General features: G+C 41.6%; 1 protein-coding gene across 1 annotated transcript in view; it reads left to right on the top strand.

The window, feature by feature from the left end:
- The window catches only part of LOC309672145 (uncharacterized protein C1orf21), a 132269-nt gene that overhangs the window by 74057 nt on the left and 35490 nt on the right, over positions 1 to 22722 (top strand). Inside the window, exon 3 of the mRNA XM_082483569.1 lies at positions 2812 to 2906. Coding sequence (XP_082339695.1) covers positions 2812 to 2906 — 95 coding nt within the window. The remainder of the gene's footprint in view (positions 1 to 2811; positions 2907 to 22722) is intronic.

Here is a 22722-nt window from a genome sequence, read left to right as displayed (position 1 = left end):
GGCTAAGGGCTTTGGGCTTGTCTAGTTTGGCAAAAAGGAGGCTGAGGGGTGACCTCATTGCTCTCTACAGCTTCCCAAGGAGGGGATGTGGAGAGGGAGGTGCTGATCTGTTCTCCCTAGGATCCAGGGACAGGATGTGAGGGAACGGCTCAAAGCTGTGCCAGAGGAGGTTTAGACTGGATATTAGGAAGCATTTCTTTACCAAGAGAGTGGTCAAACACTGCAACAGGGTTCCTAGTGAGGTTGTCAATGCCTCAAGCCTGTCAGTGTTTAAGAGGCATTTGGACAATGACCTTTAAATCATGCTTTAACTTTTGGCCAGCCCTGAAGTGATCAGTCAGTTGGACTTAGATGATTGTTGTAGTGCTGAAATAGTCTCTATTCTATTTACAACTGGCAAAAGCAGCACAAATTTCTAAGTCGTAATGCTGCAATAATTACAAGACTGATGTCATGATGGTGATGATGAATATCGGGAAGCCAGGTACCGGCAAGTCCTCAGATGGCTGAACAGAGATGCCTGGCAGCGCTCTTAAAATCAGTTAGAGAAGAAATACAGAATTAAGTTTTCAACAAAAACCTTCCTTTCCTGTCTTGCCTCCATCCTATCGAACTGTATCAAATGTTCATATATAAATCTGATTGTACTGAATATCAGTCATGGGCTCATCAATGCCCTGGTCCACTTGCTACAGGAGACAGTGTCTTCCAAGTAAGCATCCCATACGTGCAGTCTGCATAGGGCAGTCTGCATAGGACAATCTGCTACACGAGTGTGCACTCTGTGCTTGATCACAATTAATGTCTTGGAATAAGCAGGAGACACATTTCAGAGGTTTTTTGCTACTGAACATCAGAACCTCCATACCTTACTAGTTTTTTTACAAGGCTGGATTGAACATGCCTCTAGAGCTTTTAGTTAATGTGGACCAGCTGCAGGTTGTGCAAACTTCCTTTGTGCTGTTTTCTCTTTCTCATCTGTTTTCCTATTCAAATCTGTACATACCACCGTGGGAGTTTTATGCTTTTCTGCATGTGGGTTTTATTGCAGATCACAGCAGAGATCATTGAAGGAGTAAGAAAGAATTAAGTTAGATACTGCAGTCAAACAAGTACTTCTAATTCTCAGGCTTTATTGTGTTCAGCCTTTTTAGTTTTATGAATTGTCACCTCCACACTACCTAAATTCCATTAAAAGGGGGGAGAATGGAGAAGTTGTTCACATTTACCAATCTAATAATATTGTCTTAAATTCTTCCATCTGTTTTGAGACTCTGCATCTGAGATGCTGCTATTTGATAAATTCAGTTTTATTTAGCTCTATAATTAAAAAAGCATATAGATATAGACTAGGCCAAATGCAAAAGCATGTTGTATTTTTTAAAAAAAGAGTGTTTTTCAGAGTTAAGCTTATTTAACGTATGCTCTGTGGCTAACAGTTTCCTGAAAATAAACTTCCTTTGAAACAATTTTGATAATTTTTTTTAACCATATAGTAACCCAGAATAATCCATTTGCATTTTGTTTTTCCCTTAGCGAGATAAATTGCTTGAAAACCCAAAGAAAAATAATTAAGTTTGTGCGGTTTCCTTTAATTTCCCCAGGTTTTGCCTTTTATTCCCAGTGTACTGTGTCTTATTTAATTTTGTATTAACATTTTCAACTTTCATGGGGTAAAGTTTCTCTTCTGCATTATATATCCTGTCTAGAGGAGTGTGGGTGCAAAACTCTGGGTGTTTTTGCAGTAGATTCATGTCCTCCAAAGATAACCAGAGCAAAAAGGTGTAATAGGGCCTGAGAAAAGGCAGTGTTGATACTGCAAACACTGTGTTCCTGGGCTAGAAAGAAGAATCACCAAATGCCTTCTTGTCCTACCAAAGGAAAAAAAACCCTTTATTCAAGTTTTGGTGAGGCCGTTTACTGTGGGATAGTGCATGTATGTTAGAGAATATTGCAGTGCAGGAGCTGGGAATTTATTATTTGAAGAGCTGAAATGACTAGATGATAAATATTAAGGGAAAATCAGAAATATTACTTTTCTTATTACTTATTTTCACTCTGGGTTTCTGTCTGGGTAACATTCATGTGCAGGAAAAATTGTCATGGGCAGGGGAGTGGGGAGAGGAAGATGGTCAGCATGGGGCCTTTTCTCCAGAAATCATTATATGACTGTGCATTGTGTACTTTTTGCTTTAGCTCATTTAAAACAGTGCAGGAAAAAGATGATATAAAAAAAAAAAAAAAAAAACAACAGTGGTTTTTGGTGTAGGGTTTTGGTTTGTTTTTTTTTTTTCAGCTTTTAACTTAAATTTTAAATAGCCTCCATCAGCATTGCTTTTTAAAAGAGGTTTTCTCAGTGCAAGGAACATCCATAAGCAGACTCCTCTGTGTAGTAACAACTGTATATCGCTTGTTTGCCCGTTGATAATAAAAATTCAGGGAGGACACAGGAGGAAAAAACTTGTTTGTATTAAACACATTGTACAGAAAACTAGGCAGTTTAGGGAGAGTACATACCAAACATCCCTGTTCGTGGTGCCATGGCTATACTAGATGAGAGAGCTACTGTACAATTTCTGGAAGCCAGAACTGGAAATTCTTACTGAAGATTCAGTCAGGAAAAACTTCCTCGGTATCAGTCACATTTAAGCCTTTGAAACTATATATATGTAATTTTTAGTTGCTTTGCTTAATTAGGGTCTTTTCTAGTCAGCTGTTTTTGTTTTAGTTTGTTTTTTTTTTTTTCCCAGCTGCTGAACTACACTGGTTCAATTTTTTTTTCTTTTTTTTTTTTTTTCCCTTGGTGCTCAGATGAGTATAGGATCAAACCAGTGGAAGAGGTCAAATACATGAAAAATGGGGGAGAAGATGATCAGAAAATAGCAGCCAGGAACCAAGAAAACTTGGTAAGGATTGAACTTATCACTTATCTAATGAAATAACATGGCTCTGCTTTTGTAATGAAATATGCAATGTGCAGCACATTCAAACTACAGCTTACACACGGCAAGAGGATTTTCTCGAAAGTGTCATAACTCTCTGCAAAACTCACGTAGAAGGTGCAAAATATGACTTTTTCCTGCTTGTCTTTCTGAATTAGGCTCTACTTGATCTTGGTGCGAGGGCTTCCATGATTATACTCACTCACCTCCTTTGCAGATCTGAATATACGTGCTTTGAAATGTATGTGTCTATATTGCAAACAAGTTGGTAGTAAAACAGCAGTGCACTGCCATTAAGAAAATTACCTACTTACGAAGATATTATTTGCTCTTTGCTTCCTGGTTTCACATATCTTAAAAATTACAGGGAAGGCAGTTTGGAATAGAAAAAGCAATATATTCATAACATAGCAGTCTCAATAATAATTTTGTGTGTGTTTCTTTTTCCCCGATTTGAGCACCTTGCTGGCTGGTAGTTCCGCTTATGGGAAGGGAATTACAGGTAAACTCTTAGTACTACTTGAAATAACTAAGATACTGTTGAAGCAGCTTAAAAATCACAGTTGAGTCACTTCTGGCATTTCTGAGTTGTTTCATATCTTCTAAAGCTGAGGGGACATATATTTTGTAATTGGCTGACTAGGGCTTTACCCAGTTTAAATTTTTGAAGGCATCCCACAATTACAATAGTTGGGTGCAAAATTTCATGTCTGGTTCCACTCATTCACTGCAGCTTTTCTTAACGTAGGATTGGTTAGGTTTTTTTTCCCCTCCATCAGTAAGACCAACGGAGAAACATCATCAGCAGATTTCAGTGGAACCATAACCTTTATCATCAGCTGAGGATTTGCCTTTTGCCATCATTGGGCAGCTGCATGAAAATCCGCTGTTTGGGAATTGGTCCTTAATGAAGATGTAAGTGAGCTCCAGGCAACCTGTATGCTTTCCCTATTCTAGACACCCATGTTTGCATTACACAACTATACATGCATTCCTGTAGTAAATAGCAGAGTTTATTTTGCTGTTTTAACCTCGTTGCTCAAGCAGTGGTTGAGCAGCACACAACACAATTTCTGCTTTGGTCTCCAAATTAGGTATTTGCTGCTTGCAATTTTGCATTGCTGATGCTCCAGTGGACGGTGCCACTTCAGCTTGCAGAAGGATTTGGGTTTTTTTTTTAGTGCCTCAGAAGTATTGCTGAGAGTATCACCTTTTCTAGCAGCATCCTCTGTGCATTCAGCTTTATTGCCAACGTAATCACCTTTGTTTTGAAGTGATAGATGTGTGACTGAGAATTTTTTGCTCATTTTAGAGAACCCAGTGCTTTGATGGTAAACAAAGAAAAAGGAAAAATTATCACAATCCTCAGGTTTTTTGATTAAAACATGGAAAAGGTCTAGCAGGTTAAATTTTAAACTAGCCTTCAGCTGTATTTAAGTCAGAGTATTTGCAGAAGTTAATATGCCACTTGAATGACAACAAGGAAGACTTCAGGAAAGCTTAGGTCTGCTGAGGTGACACAGTCGCTGAAGTTGGATTCAAAACTAGATAGAGATATTTTGTACTTCTGTTCATGCCTGCTTTCTTGTAGCACCTAAGTGTTAGCCTGATTAAATTTAGGAAGGGACATTTCTACAGCACAGTGCTTATTATTTTATTATTGATGGGTAATGTTTGGGAGCAGTGGGTTTGTTAGAAAATATAACTTAATGTGGGAGGGCTGGTATAGCTCTCTTCTCTGTCATAAGCAAAAAGAAAAAAAAAAAGACAATAATGCAAGAAAGTCTTCAGTCAGACTGGATGTATATACTTTAAAACAAAAACCATCTCACACACCAAAAAGACTTTATTTTCCTTTTCCTCATCTTACTATAAGGAGATTACATAGTCTGTAATGTATGCAGCTTTTTAATCCTGGGAATTGTCAAGTCCTCGTCACTCCTGGATTTTTTAAAGGGGTTTCACTGTTTGACTTCTCCTTAGTAAACATGTTTTAGTTCACAGCTTAGAAGATAGGTTAAGCTACCCATCAGTCAGGCTTTAGTTTTCTTAATGTGTGAAAAGTTGGCAAGTGTTTACATAATCCCGTCTTCTCATCAGCCATTTCCAGGCAACAGAAATTTTAGGAACAAGAAAAAGCGGTGGGAGAATTGACCAGCCCTTTACCCTCCTCTTTCGTTTCTTAATCCCACGTTTCTTTATTGTCACAGGGCTGCTAATTCTCATCTCCTTCAGAAACGCAGCCCAGATGAGATGTATAACCTGAATGTCATTATAGTCGATTCCCTGGGAACTGCTGTGCTGCGGTTTATCTTATCCTCTGATACTTGTGCCTGAATTATGTTATTCAGATGCCATGGAATTTTTCAGTCCCATTATCATCACTGTTACTTTTTTTAAGGTATTTTGAAGTCTTGCTTAAAAAAGAAAAAATCTTGACTCAAGTGAAAATAAAACCGCTTCCCTTGTAACTTAGGCTCTTTGATGTGGTGCCATCTCTGCCTTTGGTGTTGCAGTATTTCTGGGGGGGGGGGGGGGGGCGGGGAAGGTCATGCAAGTAGATAAAGAGAATGGGAGAAGATGGCAGACAGCAGGCAAATTGTCATTTTGTACCAGGGCCCTATGGTCAGGGTCCAAGGCTTTTATTCTGTTTAAGGAGAGAGCTAGAGATAGGCTGGTACAGGCGTGGGTATCCCTGGAAGAGATGAGGCTGTGTCAGTGAATCACCGTCTTCTCAGCTTCAAACTGAGGCTTAAGCAGGGCTCAAAACTTGAGCAAGGCTGACATGGTAAAGCAGAAATACTCCTAAGATGTATCGACAACGGGAATAGCTGTGCTAGGGCTGTATGCCAGGTGAAACAGAAGATGCTCCATGCAAAGACATTTTCTGGCAGAATCAAAGGCCTCCTTGAATTAAAATGTAGGCTCTTGACAAGGGGGGGGAGGGGTGGGGAAAGAAAATAAGAAAAGATAAAAAAGCCAAGCTTCTTTCAGACTCTGTCACAGTCAGTTATTGTTTTCCTGCTGTTCCTCTGTATCCATCGGCCTGATTCACTTCTTTACCCAGGTTGTTTCTCTGGTTCTCCACTTGCTACTGGGATCTCTCTGATCCTGGTTTCATTCCTAGTACCTCGCTCCCAGCATCTTCCTGAGCATCCTGACAGGGCATCTCCATCCTCAAAATGAAGCCAGACACGTTGCATTTGGTGGGGAAAAATCTTGAGCTGACTGTCATAAATCCTGGTAGCCTGCAGACAGGAATGGGATGGAGCAGGATTAGGTGCTGGAGAGCTGCATTCTGGCACTCTGCACCAAGTTTTTTAATAGCCACTCAGCTAAAACAGAGATGTTTGGCGTCCAATCTGTAAAGAACTAGTAGATAAACGAAAGACAGAAGTAATTTGTACTGGTTTTCAAGACTACATTTTTTAATCGTGAGTGTTGGCCTATGTTATATATAAAAACATGGAAATTGTGCTAATTTTCAAATGAAGACAGGCGGGCTGGCTTTGCCCAGGGTGGATGGGCTCTGTCAGGGTTGTTGGCTGAGGCACAGCCAAGATGATGCTGTCTCCGTACACAGCTTGGTGCCAAGTGAGGTGATGAAACCCCATGTGTTAAAACTAAACCTCAACTCCTGGTGGATCCATAGCAGCTCAGCAAAATCCTGCTAGGTCAGAGGTGAGCTCTCCTGCATTTCCCCGTCTTTTAGGAGGGGAGACTATGGGTTGTTTAAGGGGTTTATGATAAGGGTTTCCCAAAACAAAGAGTTTTACCAACTTTGAGTTTACCACTCAGCAGACCTGGATGGGGTTTTTTCGCCCTAAATATTAGCAAAAGCTAATCACCACAAATCACATACATCACATCCGTGATTTTATTACTTTGGGAAGCTAAAATGCTAAAAATCAGGAAGTATTAGTATTTTAAAAAGCTAAATCTATTCTAAAACATAGCTGCTATGAGTAGGTATGACTGGAATAAGTAACAAATTTAATATTTCTGAAGACCTATTAATTTTTCGTTTGGAAAGGGCTCACTGTTTAGCTCTACAACATTATGTTAAATATACAGAGGACAATCATAACAGCTTATTTAACATTCAAAACAGGATGAATTTAATTGTCCTCATTTCCATACTCTTGCAGCACTAATGGCTTTTCGTTGTAAAAATTTATTGCCAGAAAAGGTAAAATAAGAAAGTGTGGCATATTCGGGCAGCTTAGTGCTGTTTCGGCAAACTTCCTGAGCTGTATCAATTTTCTTCTTAGACAGTTTGTAATAGTACAGATACCTCTGAAAATATCAAATACCTAAAGCTACATTTTTTCGTGTTAGATAGTTAACTCAATATTTATTGCAGTTCAGTTTTTGGATGTTTTTGTAACTTCTAATAGAAATCTATTTCTGGTCTGCTTTGGCACAAAAGGCTACTTATTAGGATTTTTATGCTTTGTTATCCAAGCCCTCAAAACAATTGGGCGTAATCCTCTGTTTTGTCCTGAAAATCCATAGTAAAATTGCATGTTAGAGCTTGAGTTGTATTCCTGTTGGAATTTGAAGAAAATTGCCTCTCTCCATTGCTCTTGCTATCTCTCACTCCGCCTTTAATAACACAAACAATGTTTTGTCATTTGTGGTTTTTTTTCCCAATAATTATAAATTTCCACTCCACTTACCTGCAAATGTAACTTTTGTCAGCCTTGCGTGCGCTGTTATTTCCTAACTGCGTCTCAAGCTTCTCAGCCCAGACGCTGTTCTCCATTTATCATTCAGCTCCATAATACTTAGTATTGCAAAACCTCAGTATCCATAGCTCTGTATTCAACACCAGCTACCATTTTCTGCAGTGATATGTTAAAAGGAGACAGTAGTATCTGATAGATGAAGTGTATGAAATTAAAAGCCCAGCAGAAAATGAGGAATGAAACAGCTGTAATAACTATATAAAATGTAATGTGTGAAAGGGAAGATACTGTGTAAAATGTCAATATTTATATAGGAATGCAAAATATGTGTTATAGATACATCGATCATAAAATTTTGTGATATGTAGTGCAAATACTGGCATATGTCTGAATTCCAGGTCAGTTCAGGAAAATGTCTTTTTAATTCTATTGCCAGGTTGCCCAATCTAGGTGCTAAAAAAAAAAAGAACAAATAAGCTAACCACCACTCTCTGGGGTTAAATTTATTGGAGAGTTTTGTGGTGTTTTCCTTTCTACATATGCAAAATACCACAAGCATGGGAGTACAATTAATTTGGTACTTTAAAGTAGTTAAAGCCATTGCTGTTAACTATTGCTAGGTAAGCTTTGAATTGCTATTTCTTAAATGCATAACTATTTTTATTACAGCACTGTTGTAGTACATTGGTGAAGAGCTTTGTAAAATTAAAATTAGTGTGATATTAATGTATACTACAGTACTAAGATTTCAAGCTGTAGTTTCCTAATTATTTTAAACCATTTTGCAATGATAGCGTATTTTGAAACACATGATTTCAGGATAGAACTTGCTTGTGCTCTGCTTATAAGGGGAAAGAAACCAGAAATGCCCAAGACCAACAGCCTTCAAGCCCTTAGAAAAAAGAGGTTTCCTTGGCTTTTTTCTACCCTGAAGAGTTTTGGTGTGTTAAATCCTGTGTTGACCACCCCATTTGCTTTCGGTGCTGTATGCAGCATCATCCAGGAGACCCTGTCCCGCTGCTGGCACGGTGTCAGCTCCAGGTACGAGCGTTGGTGGGACAAATGCATCATGTTGCTTCATTATCCACTCTCGAGGACGGATATCTAGATATCTTTCTATATGTAAAGGAGAGGTTATTAACTTCTCTGCCTCTTGCCACCTTGTTTTCCCTTCTCCTATTTTCAGATATAAAGCTCAGCTCCACCAAATTCTTGAAGATGCTGTTGGCTCTTTTGTTGGAATCCAGGCAGGGAGAAAAGCAGAAAAACACACTGAAAATTACAGCTTGGGTCATTCTGGGAAGCGGGGGGAAATTGAGATGCCCTTTTTCTTTGGTTCCTGTGGCATAAGAATAATAAAAGGACAAAGTGAGCATCACCAGATGTGCATGGAGACTTGATAACATGCAGGTATTGCTGCGCCACCCTCCCATTGCATCTCCTGTAATCCTGAGAGCTGGAAAAGAGAGCAGAGAAGTTGAGGACTACAAAGCGAGGCTACTCCTACACACACTTTCCCACAAGGAAAGGCATCCGCTTTGCCTAGATGCTGCATCAGCCAAATCCTGGACCCTGAGGGAGGTCTGTGGAAACAGGTCCCACAGGCTCCTTGCAGACCAGTGCAGAGATGCTCCCCATCTGGATTGCTCTTCTCTTGAGTTCAAAAAATAAACCACAGAACAAAAGCCGCTGCTACAAAATGCAGCTACAGAATAGGTAAGTAAATGAAAGCTAGGGATTCAAATTTAAAAGTAACTAAATGAAGGAGTGATGAGTGTAATATTAAGCTCCTTTCTGCCGGAGGTGGCAGGGTTCACATTAGGATAAAGGAGGCAGCAGCCTGTGCCCTGCAGGCAGGCAGGCTGGGGCACTCGTGAACCTCCCTGCCCCAGGCAGCTGCAAGGGCAAAGGTGTCTTTCTTTGAGGCAGAGACGCTCTGAGCAGCACCGGGAGAGACCAGGCAAAGCAAATGATGTGTCCCACTCGGTGAAGAGGAATTTTGCTTCTTACTTTTATTAGATAATAGCTAAGAAATTCCCCTGGGAATATATAGGTTTTTTGTTGGATGTATTTTCCTCCAGTCTTCATTGGTAGGGTCTGGATTGGCACATTTTATGCTGCATGTACTCCCAGGTTCCCTGTCCCAGGGATATTAAAATTATAAAATCATCCTTTGGGTTTGGTTTTGGTTTGTGGGGGTTTGGGTTTGGTTTTTTTTTTGGTTTTGTTTTTTGAAAAAAGTCTGAGATCCTACGTGAATGTTGCCCTGTCACTGTCAGTACTAAGTAATTACAACATTTCAATTTTCATAAACCCGCCTCTCCAATGTTTTTGAAAGAAATGGATTTGAAGCTGAAATAGAAGTGCATGCAAAGGATATTTTTACTAGAGCCAGTTATTTTAAATGCCATGCAATTAGCTTATTTCCATATTGCCTATTTCATTTCAAATTTGCAGTGATATTCTTCAAAGAATGATTTCTCATAATGAATTTATGACAGTTTTAGCTCATTCCACTTACGGGTCACTGCATATTATACAGACATCAAAGTAAATGATTGCCCAGAGTATTAATAATCTTTTTCTTCTAGATTCCATTAAAAATGGTTTTGGTGGAAGAAGTATTAATTTTTCCGCTAGTATTTAGTTTTTAAAAATCTAGAAAAGTGGATACTATTAACAGACATTTTTATCAAGTCAGAAAATAACATAAAAAGTAATTGTGCTCCAGACCTTGTTTCTGTCTTCACCTTCTGTTGAGTAAATCTTCATAGTACTCTATTGAGAGGTAGAATGATACGATTTATCAGGCACTTGATGGATGTGATTTTAAAGTGGAAAGCTTAAAAAATGTGATGATATTTCTTTCTAAGCATATTAAAATAACAGTGTCCAGAAGCAACATGCAATCTTGGCAATGTTTGCTAGGGGAAAAAAAAAAAAGTAGTGAAGGTTTAAAGCCCAAGAGCCTTGAGCAGCTGTCAGGAGCAAGTTTCCAGGACCAGCTATGTCAGTGGTGTAAAGGATTCTTGCAAAACCTGCAGAGATGTTTCTGTCACTTGTGGAAGCAGGTAGCTTTCCATATGGGTTGTGGTTTTTCCATGCCTGTATAATTTTAATGGGTGGGTTTCTGCTTGGGGCTTTTTTTTCCCCTCTCTGGGAGGGGAATGCTGTTGAGAACGAGGATGGACATAGACCTGTTGGTGAAACAGAGGCATCAGCAGTGATGGCAAGGATGCTTGTTGTGAGTCAATGATGCTGCTGGTTTTGAAATCCTCCGCCAATATAAGCTGCATCACTCTGTTCGGCAGCGTCTTAAAAGTCCTCTCCCTTCACCATCAGGCATGGGTTGAAAATTAGCTTTGCCAAGGAAGTCCTTTTTTGCAGCAGTCCGACCTAGGACCTAAACTGCAAAACTTAAACGATTGCTGCTTGTATGCTGAAATGTATCAGACTTCTCCGGATCACATCATCCAGGGTTTATAAATGTCAGCATCTGAAGCCCTAGCTGGATGCTGTTGCGGTGAGCTTTGGCAGTGGCAGGCGAATGGGCACAGTGACATTTCCCCATAGACCCAACTATAGTGTCCCACCAGCAACCTTGGGCTTGTGGGTATTGCTCAAATCCTCTTATTATCATCGTCCTTGTGCTTGAAGTTATCAAGGCCATGGGCATTGTGTGTATATTCTGGACACACAACTTTCAATGCTGCTCTCCAGGAGGACGTATAGAAATAGAAATATATACTAGTCCCTATAATAGTTTGTCATGCACTTTGTGGTAAACCAGCCTGCATTGCAGTGCTGCCAACATCAGCTATTTGAAAAGGAGTCAGCTGACCAAAATATATAGACTTGATATAAAACTTATTGTTTAAAAGCATTATACATAAATCAAAAACTTCCAGACCTTTAAGTGTTTCTTCTATGACTGTAAGGACTGGGAACCCGTCATCCTGTGTGTCCCCCCCACCTTTTTTTTGGAGCTGAGATTCTTTTTAATTCTTTTTATTATTTTTTTATTTTCTCAAAACTTGAGGAGCTGAAGCTTGAAAGATGAGCAGTAAGATTTTGAAAGCTGTCAGCAATAGAAACTCTCTGTATCCTCTGTTTTGGTACTTGCTTTCCAGCAATTGCCTGGTAGGTGTCAAGTATTAATTCTGTTATTTTTGGAACAGAGGATAAGACAAGATACAGGCAAAAACGAACACACAGAAATGCCTAAAATCATCAAAAGTCACTGTTGGAGAATAAAGCTGCCAAATCCAGGCAGCTGTGCTGACTGTTAGCCCGAGAGTCCCGGGGTGGGTGGGAGTACTGCTGACCACTGGTGAGCTGTGGCCTCCTTCCCTCTTGCCTCCTTTTGATAGCGACAACATAGTTCACCCTTTCATCTGTTCAATTTTAATTATATATGATATTATATGGGTTTGCTCAATTTTTTTTTTTCAGGCATAGGACTCCTTCAATTGAGGCAGTTGTGGAGAAAACGTAGGGCCCAGGATTTACATATCTGGTGAGATGCTAATTTCAGGTTATTTAAGTACACAGAGATAACAAGCAAATTTATCCACAGATATTTCATTAGATGTTCAACTATGTAGCCTTAGTGATCTCTCAGTTTTAGCTTCATTACAATATTGCACCTGGAAAAGAAAGTTTTAGATGGGATGTGCCATTTTAGACCCCAAACCAATACTGAATTTATTAATTTTGATTTATTCAAGCTGAGATGGTGCCCTTGGAGGGATGGGACATTCAGTGTTAGTTGCAGACAAATTCTTACAATCAGCAATCAGTGCATTTTTGCTGTAACTTCTTTATATTGTGTTTGGTTATTTTTCCCAGTGGAAAATGTGTTGTCCTTCATGAACTTCCCTAACTGATGTCTTTAAAGACCAGTTAAAAGAGGTGAACTTGAAGTCAGTCAAATGAACTGCTGTCTGCTGTGTGTAAAAGATCTTCAGCACCCAGTTTTTGGGGTTTAGTGCTCTGCAGTGGCTGGGGTCCTATGGTAGACCTTCCTTCTCTCTTTTTTCCTTTTACCTTTATCCTGTGTTTCTTTGACCATGTCAACACTTTGATCCTGTGATCTGTTTATAGAGAAAGGCATCTTTAAAGTGGTTTCAAGTAGCTGGGAGCTCACCTTGCGCACACTGAATTATGATGGCTTTGTATAGATTCTCTTTAATATCTTTATCAATGATCTGGATGAGGGGATCGAATGCACCCTCAGTAAGTTCGCAGACGACACTAAACTAGGGGGGCGTGTTGATCTGCTTGAGGGTAGATTGGCTCTGCAGAGGGATCTGGACAGTCTGGACAGATGGGCTGAGGCCAATGGTATGAGGTTCAACAAGGCCAAGTGTCGGGTCCTGCACTTGGGTCACAACAACCCCATGCAGCGCTACAGACTGGGAGCGGAGTGGCTCGAAAGCTGCCTGGCAGAAAAGGACCTGGGGGTGTTGGTGGACAGCCGGCTGAGCATGAGCCAGCAGTGTGCCCAGGCAGTCAAGAAGGCCAACACCATCCTGGCCTGCATCAGGAATAGTGTGGTGAGCCGGACTAGGGAAGTAATCATCCCCCTGTACTCTGGTGAGGCCTCACCTCGAGTACTGTGTTCAGTTTTGGGCCCCTCACTATAAGAAGGACATTGAGGTGTTGGAGCTTGTCCAGAGAAGGGCTACAAAGCCGGTGAAGGGTCTGGAGGACAAACCTTATGAGGAACGACTGAGGGATCTGGGGTTGTTTAGCCTGGAGAAGAGGAGGCTGAGGGGAGACCTTATCACCCTCTACAACTACCTGAAAGGAGGTTTTAGAGAGATGGGAGCTGACCTCTTCTCCCTGGTGACAAGTGATAGGACAAGAGGAAACGGGTTCAAGTTATGTCAGGGCAGGTTTAGATTGGATATTAGGAAGCATTTTTTCACTGAAAGGGTTATTAAACATTGGAATAGGCTGCCCAGAGAGGTGGTGGATTCACCATCCCTGGAGGTGTTTAAGAAAAGGGTAGATGAGCTGCTTAGGGACATGGTTTAGAAGTGGTGGTGTTTTTATCAGGGTAGGTTAACGGTTGGACTTGATGATCTTAAAGGTCCCTTCCAACCTCACTAATTCTGTGATTCTATGATTCAGAGATCAAATTTAAAGGCGAGGGCTGACTGTTGTGAAAGGATGGGATTTGTTCAAGTTTTCAGGGAAGAGATTGCATTTGCTGTCTTCTGAGGCTGGGGACAGCTGGTTTGATCTCAAACACAGCAAACCAGATGACACTTGACAGCTCTCTAGTGCAAAGTAGACCTCAGCATCCATGCTGGCTGTCTCTCTTGGGTGGAATTTAATGCAGCTTCTTGAGTGGCAAAAAAGTGGCATCTTTTGTGGCCAGCAGAGCTGCTAGGGTGAGTACAGTCCAAAGCCCCAAAGAGGAATCTGCATTAGCAGCTGCTGAAAGCAAGCAGGACTTAAATGACCATCCTAGGAAGAGGTTGGAGGGGTAAAGGAGGAAAAAGGCGGAAAGGAGCAGAAACGCTACAAGGAGAGGTGAGGAGAGATTCAGAGGGCTCTCTGCAGCCCTGAACTTCTCAGCTTGCCCTAGTTGAGGAGAGGCATCCTTCCTGTAAGTGGTGGGGCACCCTGTGGGCTAACTTAATGAGACACGCACCTCATTACTGATGCATAGGAAGACACCTGGCTTTTGTTCGGCAAGTAGCGTACCACCAGCCGACATTTTACTCGGTGTTAAATCCACATAGTGGTAGCTGAGGGCACTCATCAGCTCTAAAAACAATTTTGATGGGGCCTTTCTGATGTAGGTGAGAGCTTATTTTTAGCGTTTCTTTCCAGGTGTTTTGTAAGGTGTCTGGTGATTTATATGTGATCTCTCCCAGTGTGGTCAGACACAATGTTGTCCTGTAGGAGATGGGTTAGGTCCTGTGTCTCAGAGCTTTGCTCTGTGCCTCTGGATGGTCTTACTGGCCATGCTTGTGAAGAGCCTTTTGACAGGCAGGTCTGCACTTCTGCCGTTAACAGCATGTGATAGCAGCACATTGCATAATCTAGATTTGTCATTATTTGCAAAACAGAGGTTTTGAACTTAGTTTTTCAAATGAGTGTTTTCAGTTTTGAATTTGCTGCTTTTCTGTTAAAAGCCCCATTGCTCCTGCGTTACAGGATTGGAAAAACAGAAGCTCCCAATCCATTTTGCGTCATTGTTTTTAAATGCTTGTGTTTTGTCCCCTTTTTTTAATAAAACTATGCATTTTTTTCTGCTGTCCATCCATATGAGACTTTCTTCACCACCTAAATTACTTTTAGTGTGTTTTTTTTTGCCCGTCTTCTTGGTTATTTAGTAAGAAATGTTTAAAAAGAAAAAATGCTTTTAGAAGCAACATAAAATAGAAGATCCAAGAGCAAGGAGTATTTGCAGGAATAAAAGTTGTAGCAGGAGAGCACTAACTATTTAACTAATTTTCAAAAAGACAATATTTATTGTACTGAATGAGCATGAAATCTTATTTCCTATTTCAGTAGTTGCTGCTATTGTTAGGTTTTCCACCTGTTAGGCAATTGTATGCTCACATGGTTATTGAGCAGGAATGTTTTTTACCTCTGCAGCAGTTGTTTTGTGTTTCCTTGCGTGATATTTTGATTGTGCTTCATCACAATATATGTGATCAAAGTTGGTAAATATTTAAAATTTGCTGTGGAGAAAATGATGGTAGTTTGCATGAAACTATTTGAAACTGCAGTGGATATTTTTAAGTGGATTTTTTTTTTTACTACTTTTAGGGAAATGAGGGGTCTGTGCAGGGGCTGGGCTACCCAGGCGTTTTATCAGCTTAAACTTGCTGGAACAGTGCTGCAGTGAAGGCCACATGTGGGCAGAAGACATCCTGATTTAATGATGTCTTCTCTAGAGAAAGTGAAAGAGAACTGGAGATGGCTGTTGGGGAAGCTCATTAGCTGTATTAATGGATTCGTTGAGCTCTTTAGCCTTAATTACTGCATGCTTAGGGTAACAGGCTTGGCAAATCCAGGTCTCCCTGAGACCCAGTGCGAACTCAGAAGGCGCTCCCCTGTTTGCTGTCTTGCTGCTGCACATTTTGGGACCATTGGGTAGGTGGTAAGGTTTCTCAGCCTACATTGGTCCACCTAGCCAAGGGGGCTTGCTGGTGCTGGGGTGGCTGCTGTGGTGGTCTCCAGGGTGGTGTGAAGCTATGGGGTGATCTGTGGGGAGGAGGTGAGTGAACCAAGAGGGGATTTATTCCTGTAGGTGGATGAAAGCAGGGTCATGCAGGCAGGTAGGGGAGACTGATGATGTTTCTGATGTTCTTGAGACGTTGCTGGTGCCCTATACAAACTTCCTCAAAAAAAGAAATTAGAAGTGTGACAGACTTATGAGGGGAGGGATACAAATGTAGTGTTTTCAGGATATTAAAATATATTTGGCAATTAAGTGAAATTGAAGGATATTTTTTCTTTCTAAATGAGAAGCATTTTCAATTATTTATTTATATAAGATGCCTGGAGCATTGATTAGGCACTTGTCAAATAAAGTCAGCATAAACAATTTTTAATCTTACAAAGTTGAAGGTGGCAGCTTACACTCCTGCTTTAAATAGAGGGATGGAGGCTGGAGTTGCGACTGTGAACATTCGGGGTTTCTATCAGCTCTGCAGCAGTAAACTTCCTCTTAGGTAAGCGGTGGGGCACTGCTGATGCTTTTGGCGTCTGCCAGCCCCATCTAGTCGATGTGAAATTCCCTATATTGCATATCTGCCTCCAGTTGAACTACAAATGCTTCAGCCACCTCCAAGGATAAAATGATGAGTGTATCTCTCCATCTCTACTATGTGTGCTTAAACCTGGGCTGGAAGGGGCTCGGCTTGATTTTTTTTTTTTTTTTTTTTTAACTATAATTGCACTTTTCGGCTTCAGTTTTTCCCCTTCACTTGCGGATAGATGAGACCAGCTGCTCTGCAGGCAGCTGAGAGACTCGAGTCCGTATGTTGGAAGATATTTCTACATTTCAACTAGTGGAAAGAGGATAAGAAAATTGGATTGGGAGAAGGGGAATCAATATAAGATTATAACCTTCAAGGGTTTGTGGGTTTGTTTTGTTTTTTTTTTTTCAAAGTAAAAAGGAAAAAAAATTCAGGGAGGGGAAAAACCTATGAAAATAAATTTATATTTGTAAAAGCTGGGCAGATTATTCAGGCTCTTGTGCGTACAGAGGGCAGTGCAATTTGGAATTACATACAGGTACGTTATAAAATAAATCTGCTTTATACATGAATATTCTTAATGTGAAGCACTAGTTTACACAGATAGCAAAGTAATACTGAAGTAAGCTAATACGTAGTTTACCAAATAGTCTCATATTTGTTTTCACTAGGAAGAAAAGTTGTTGTTGTGTTTTTTTTCCTTTAAATTGTTTGCTCCTTGCTCTCACAAGAAAAACTATTTTAGAGTTCAAACACAGCTCTCTAGTGCTCCACTTTTATCTCCCGCACTTGATCTGCGTGAACCGCACTGGCTGCATACTTCTGCTTGCCTCTTTATCTAATATGTAATCTTTCCATGGGATAGCATCAAAGACAGGCAGCTTTAAATAAAGTAAACAAGCTGCTGGGTAGTCTATGCATGGGAACATGAAACCAATGCTTTTTAATAAAGTAATAATATTATATTGGGGTGTGTATTTATATATCTAAATGCAGTTTGCATTACAGCAACACCTGAAGGCAGCAGTTGGGAATCAGAAGTGGCTGCTCTGCCTGTGAACACAGCAAAAAGGGGTTCATGTATTACCAATTCTTCCCAAAAATTTCATCCAAAACAGCACTTTTATTCCAAAATCCATGTACTTCCAGGGGAGCAACCTGGGGGTAAGTTTCCAAACCCCAAGGTACAAAATGAAAGGTAGATGCTGGAGAGGATAAAGACATGGTATGCAGCAGAGTGTGGTGTACTGCCATCCTCTTCCCCCAATATTTGGATGTCAGACTCCATGGTGCAAGGGGATGATTTGGATGGGAATGGGAGGGAGCATCCCATCAAGCTGCCCTTTTCCCTTGATTTTCTTCTTTCCTTTAGCCATTCAGGGAAATGAAGCTGCTGTGAGAAAGGAGGGACAGGTTTGACTGTCAGGTGTGGTGGAAACCAGGGGATGATTTCAGGGTTGGAGGGATGCTGGTAATGTCGTACTTGTGCTGGTGAAACACTGAAGGTTTGCCAGATCACCCTCTCTTTTTAAACTTGGAGAACATGTAGGGAATCGCTGCCTTAGCAAGCAAACCTGAGCTAAACATAGGAAATCCTCAGCCTTTTCAGGTGACTAGTGGGGCTGTGAAATAACTGGTTTCAAGTTGCTTCATAGTCTCTAAGAGTGAGTCAAGGTCAAAACGTGCTTTATTTTTCATAAGGGCTTGGCTGGATACACAAGTTTAGCAGCTTGTATATTTGTGGGATTTGTTGCTTCTGGAGATCTCCTGGCTCTCTAAGTCACTCTGTCCTGCCCAGCTTTTCCAAAGATTAACATCCGTATGGGAAGGCTGTCTCTGAAGCAATGTTTACACTCATTTCCTTCCTAGGGAAAACATTCAGCAATGAAATAGGACTTCAGCAACACTGTGGAAGTGGTGACGGCAGATGCGAGGAGACGGTAGCGTGTCTTTCCAAAGTACAGCTTGTTCTTAGTGGGTTGTGTATTGAATTTTCTGCATCCTCTTTAAAAAAAAAAAAAAAAAAAAAAAAAAGCCAAGCAGAAGTCTTTTACTAAGCTAAAGGCATTGCTCAGCCTTGCAGCAAACCCAGCCGGGGCTGGCCACTGGCCAAGTCTTTGCTAGATGCAGCTTGCACACCATGTAACCACTCTAAGAATAGCCCTGGTGCTCTTTTGAAAAAGCCCTCCAAAAAAGATTTTTAGCAATGCATTGTCTTCGTCTGTGTTGTAAAGAGGTGGAGTTGGGAGAGAACTTTTTTTCCCCTACGACAGTGTCCCTTGTGTCTGCAATGAGCTATCGCTAATGCTGAGAAATATTTTCGGACTTAATGCGGTGAGTCAGGGCTTAGCCATAAACTGGTCATGGGATAGAAAGGATACAGATTGTCTGTTACCCAGTGTCTAGTTTCAGCAATTTCAGAAACATGAGCAATTTCTCAACTGATGTTAATTAGACTCATAAGTCTTTCTGAGATGATCTAAGGCAAGGATTAATTATAAAAGTTTCTCGGTGTTAGAACATGTTTCTTTAACTAAAGTTTGGCATGCTTTCATTTTACAGTTAGCATGAAAGAATTTTCTTCTGCTTAAAATCCCTGAATACACCATTCTATCTTGCTATGTAAATAACCATATTTATAAGTTTATCTAAACAAATCTAACTATTAAATGGGAAAAACACATTAAAGGCCCAAGTACTGCCAGCCAGTTCAAAGGCTCATCAAGTGGACTTGCATACTCCTCGTGGGCTTGGTTGTGTTTTGGAAGCTGTTCTTCTGGCTGGACTTGATTTTTTCACTTAAATAAAATTCACCATGGATTATTATCCTAACTTCATTTTAAAAAATAAGTGACCTAACAAAGTATCCTTATAGACTTCTCCTTTTGTCTCCATACCCAGGGGCTTTTCAAGGGTAGCTCTGTGGAATCTTGGTGGAGATGAGGATCCAGTGGTCCCATGTTAAACCACCCTGTGGTTTGTTGTGCCAGGCTCTCACCTCTGAGCCTGTAGCCTGAGCTTTGAGGTGTGTGCTTACTAAATCTGAATATTTTTCATGCCATACCACCACCTTCCTGGGTGCCTCCATACAACAGACTCTGGATGTGGAACACCAGTCAGTGGATGATGCGAATGACAGTCCATCTTCACCGGAGGTGCTGCCAAGGTCAACAAGGCCTACCCCCTCTATCGCAACCACCTCCACAAGGAAGAAAAGATAGGTTATAGTTGTAGGCGACTCCCTTCTGAGGGGAACAGAGGGTCCAATATGCCAGCCAGACCCTTCTCTTAGGGATGTTTTTTTGCGCCTCCCTGGGGCCTGGGTTAAGGACATCACTAGGAAACTTCATAGCCTGGTACGGCCCTTGGACTCTTACCCATTGATGCTCTTCCATGTTAGTGGCAGTGAAGCTGCAATGCGTAGTCCAAGGGCAATCAAAAGAGACTTCAGGGCTTTGGGACAGTTGGTAAGGGAATCTAGAGCATGGGGTATTTTCTCCTCTCTACTCCCAGTTGTGAGCAGTGACATTGGAAGAAAGAGACAAGCCCAGTCTATTAATACATGGCTCTGTGGTTGGTGTCACCACCACAGTTCTGTGCTTTTTGATAATGAGATGGCCTACATCCATGGAATGGCTTGCTGACATCAGTTCACCTTTCTGAAAGGGGCAAGAGGGCCTTTGCTCAAAAGCTCACGGGACTCATTGACAGAGCTTTAAACTAGGTTTGAGGGGAGCAATATCAGGCTTGCCTGTGACAAGCTGTGGGACAACAGGCAATGGTTAGAGTGACAGGCTGCTAGCAAGGGCCAGCAGCCTGTTGCTCTGAGACATGCTGGCTACACTGCAGCACACTTGAAGTCTTACAGAGATGAGACAGGGACTCCTGATGCCAGGGGAGCCATAAGGCAAGCACCAGTGAAATACCTCAAAGGAATTAAGGGATGTTTCTCTAAGAAGGTGACACAGCTGACAGCCCAGCTGAAGTGCCTGTACACCAATGCATGGACAACAAACAGGAGGAGCTGGAAGCCACCATGCTGCTAGAAAGCTATGACCTAGTTGCCATTAGTGAAACCTGGTGGGACAAATCCTATGACTGGAGTGCGGCTGTTGATAGCTACAGGCTGTTCAGAAGGGTCAGGCAAGGAAGGAGGGGTGGAGGCGTTGCTCTCTACATCAAGAAATGGATAAAGTGTGAAGAGCTGTCTCTGAAGAATAGCCACAAGCTGGTTGAAAGCCTATGGGTAAAAATTAGAGACTGAGGCAGCAAAGGGAGCCTTGTGGCTGGTGTTTACTACAGGCAACCTGATCAAGGGGATCCTGTTGATGAAGCCTTCCTTCTTAATCCAGCTACAGGAGGCATCACGCTCACAGGGTCTTGTCTTGCTGGGGGACAACCCTGATGTCTACTGGAAAATTTGCACAGCAAGCTGTCGACAGTCCAAGAGACTCCTGGAGTGCATTGAAGATACCTCCTTAAGCCAGGTAATAGACAGCCTCGCCAGAGCAGATGTTATATTGGACCTGATGGTCACCAGCGCAAGTGAGCTAATTGGTGATGTCAAGATTGGAGGCAGCATGGACTGCAGTGATCATGCACTGGTGGAATTCACAGTCCTGAAGAATATGGGTCAGGAGAAGAGTAAAGTCAGGACCCTGAATTTTAGGAAAGCAAAATTGCAGCTTTTCAAGGGGTTAGTCAAAAGGACCCCCTGCAAAACTGCCATCAGGGGCAAGGGAGCAAAACAGAGCTGGCAGATCTTTAAGGATGTTTTCCATAGAGCTGTTGATCCCTAGGTGTAAGAAATCGTGAAAGGAGAGCAAGACATCAGCATGGCTGAGTCGAGACCTGCTGGTCAAACGAAAGGGCTAGAAAGAGATGCACAGGCAGTGGAAGCAGGGACAGGTATCTTGGGAAGAGTATAGGGATGCTGCCCGGTTGTGTAGGGATGGGATCAGCAAAGCCAAGGCACAGCTGAAGCTGAACTTGGCAAGGGACGCAAAGAATAAGAAGGCCTTCTATGGTTTTGTCAGACAGAAAAGGAAGGGCAAAGATAGTGTACCCCCCTGATTAGCAAGACTGGCAAACTGGTAAGAACAGATGAGGTGAAGGCTGAGGTACTCAACAACTTTTTTGCCTCAGTCTTCACTGGCAACCTTTCTATCCACACCTCTCAAGTGGATGGACTGCAAGACGTGGACTGAGGGAGTAAAGTCCTTCCCACAGTAAGAGAAGATTGGGTTTGTGATCACCTGAGGAACCTTAACATACAGAAATCTATTGAACCTGATGAAATGCATGCCAGAGTCCTGAGGGAATCGGCTGATGTAGCTGCCAAGCCCACTCTCCATATTTGAAAAGTCATGGCAGTCAGGTGAAGTCCCTGGTGACTAGAATAAGGGAAACATTGCACCCCTTTTTAAAAAGGGTAGAAAGGAGGACGCTGGGAGCTATGGACCTGTCAGCTTCACCTCTGTGCCTGGGAAGATCATGGAACAGATCCTCCTAGAAACTATGGTGAGGCACACAGAGGACAGGGAGACAATTAGAGACAGCCAGCATGGCTTTACCAGGGGCAAGTCCTACCTGACCAGCCTTCTGTGGTGGAGTGACTACATCAGTGGACAAGGGAAGAGCTACAGATGTCACCTATCTGGACTTCTGCAAGGCCTTTGACACAGTCTCGCACGACATCCTTCTCTCTAAATTGGAGAGAGATGGGTTTGATGGATAGACTGTTCAGTTGATGAGGAACTGGTTGGATGGTTGCATCCAGAGAGTAGTGGTCAGTGGCTCAATGTCCAGATGGAGATTGCTGACAAGTGGTCTCCCCTAAGGTTCCGCATTGGGACCAGTATGTTTAATATCTTCATCAGCGACATAGACAGTGGGATCAAGTGCACCCTCAGCAAGTTTGCAGATGACACCAAGCTGAGTGGTGCAGTTGACACTCCTGAGGCATGGGATGCCATCCACAGGAAGAGGACAGGGTCAAGAAGTGGGCCTGTTTGGGGTTTTGTTTTTGTTTTTTTTTTTTTTGTATCATACTTCTGTGAGTGCTTTAAAACAGAAGAGATTAAAGTCTAGTTCCTATGACTGCTGTGTTTGAGTTTTTTTTTTTTCTAGAAAAGCATTGCATTAGCATGTCCTTGAGTGCAGGTAATGTCATAGAAAATTGTTGGGGATTTTTGCTTGTAATAAATTTAGACTTAGATTCTTATCATATGTTAATGTTTTTAATAATCTGACACTCCAGATCCCTAGTTTTATGGCCTGTACTTCTGACTCCTGCATTATGTATTCTCGTGATCACTATGTGAGTGTAAGTTATTGAATTGATTTTACGACAATGGCATAGAGCATGAT

The sequence above is a fragment of the Vanellus vanellus genome, assembly GCF_965231255.1.
Source record: "Vanellus vanellus genome assembly, chromosome: 5".
Taxonomy (NCBI): domain Eukaryota; kingdom Metazoa; phylum Chordata; class Aves; order Charadriiformes; family Charadriidae; genus Vanellus; species Vanellus vanellus.
Note: the sequence above shows the minus strand (reverse complement) of the source record. Positions and strands in the feature narration are given on the sequence as shown.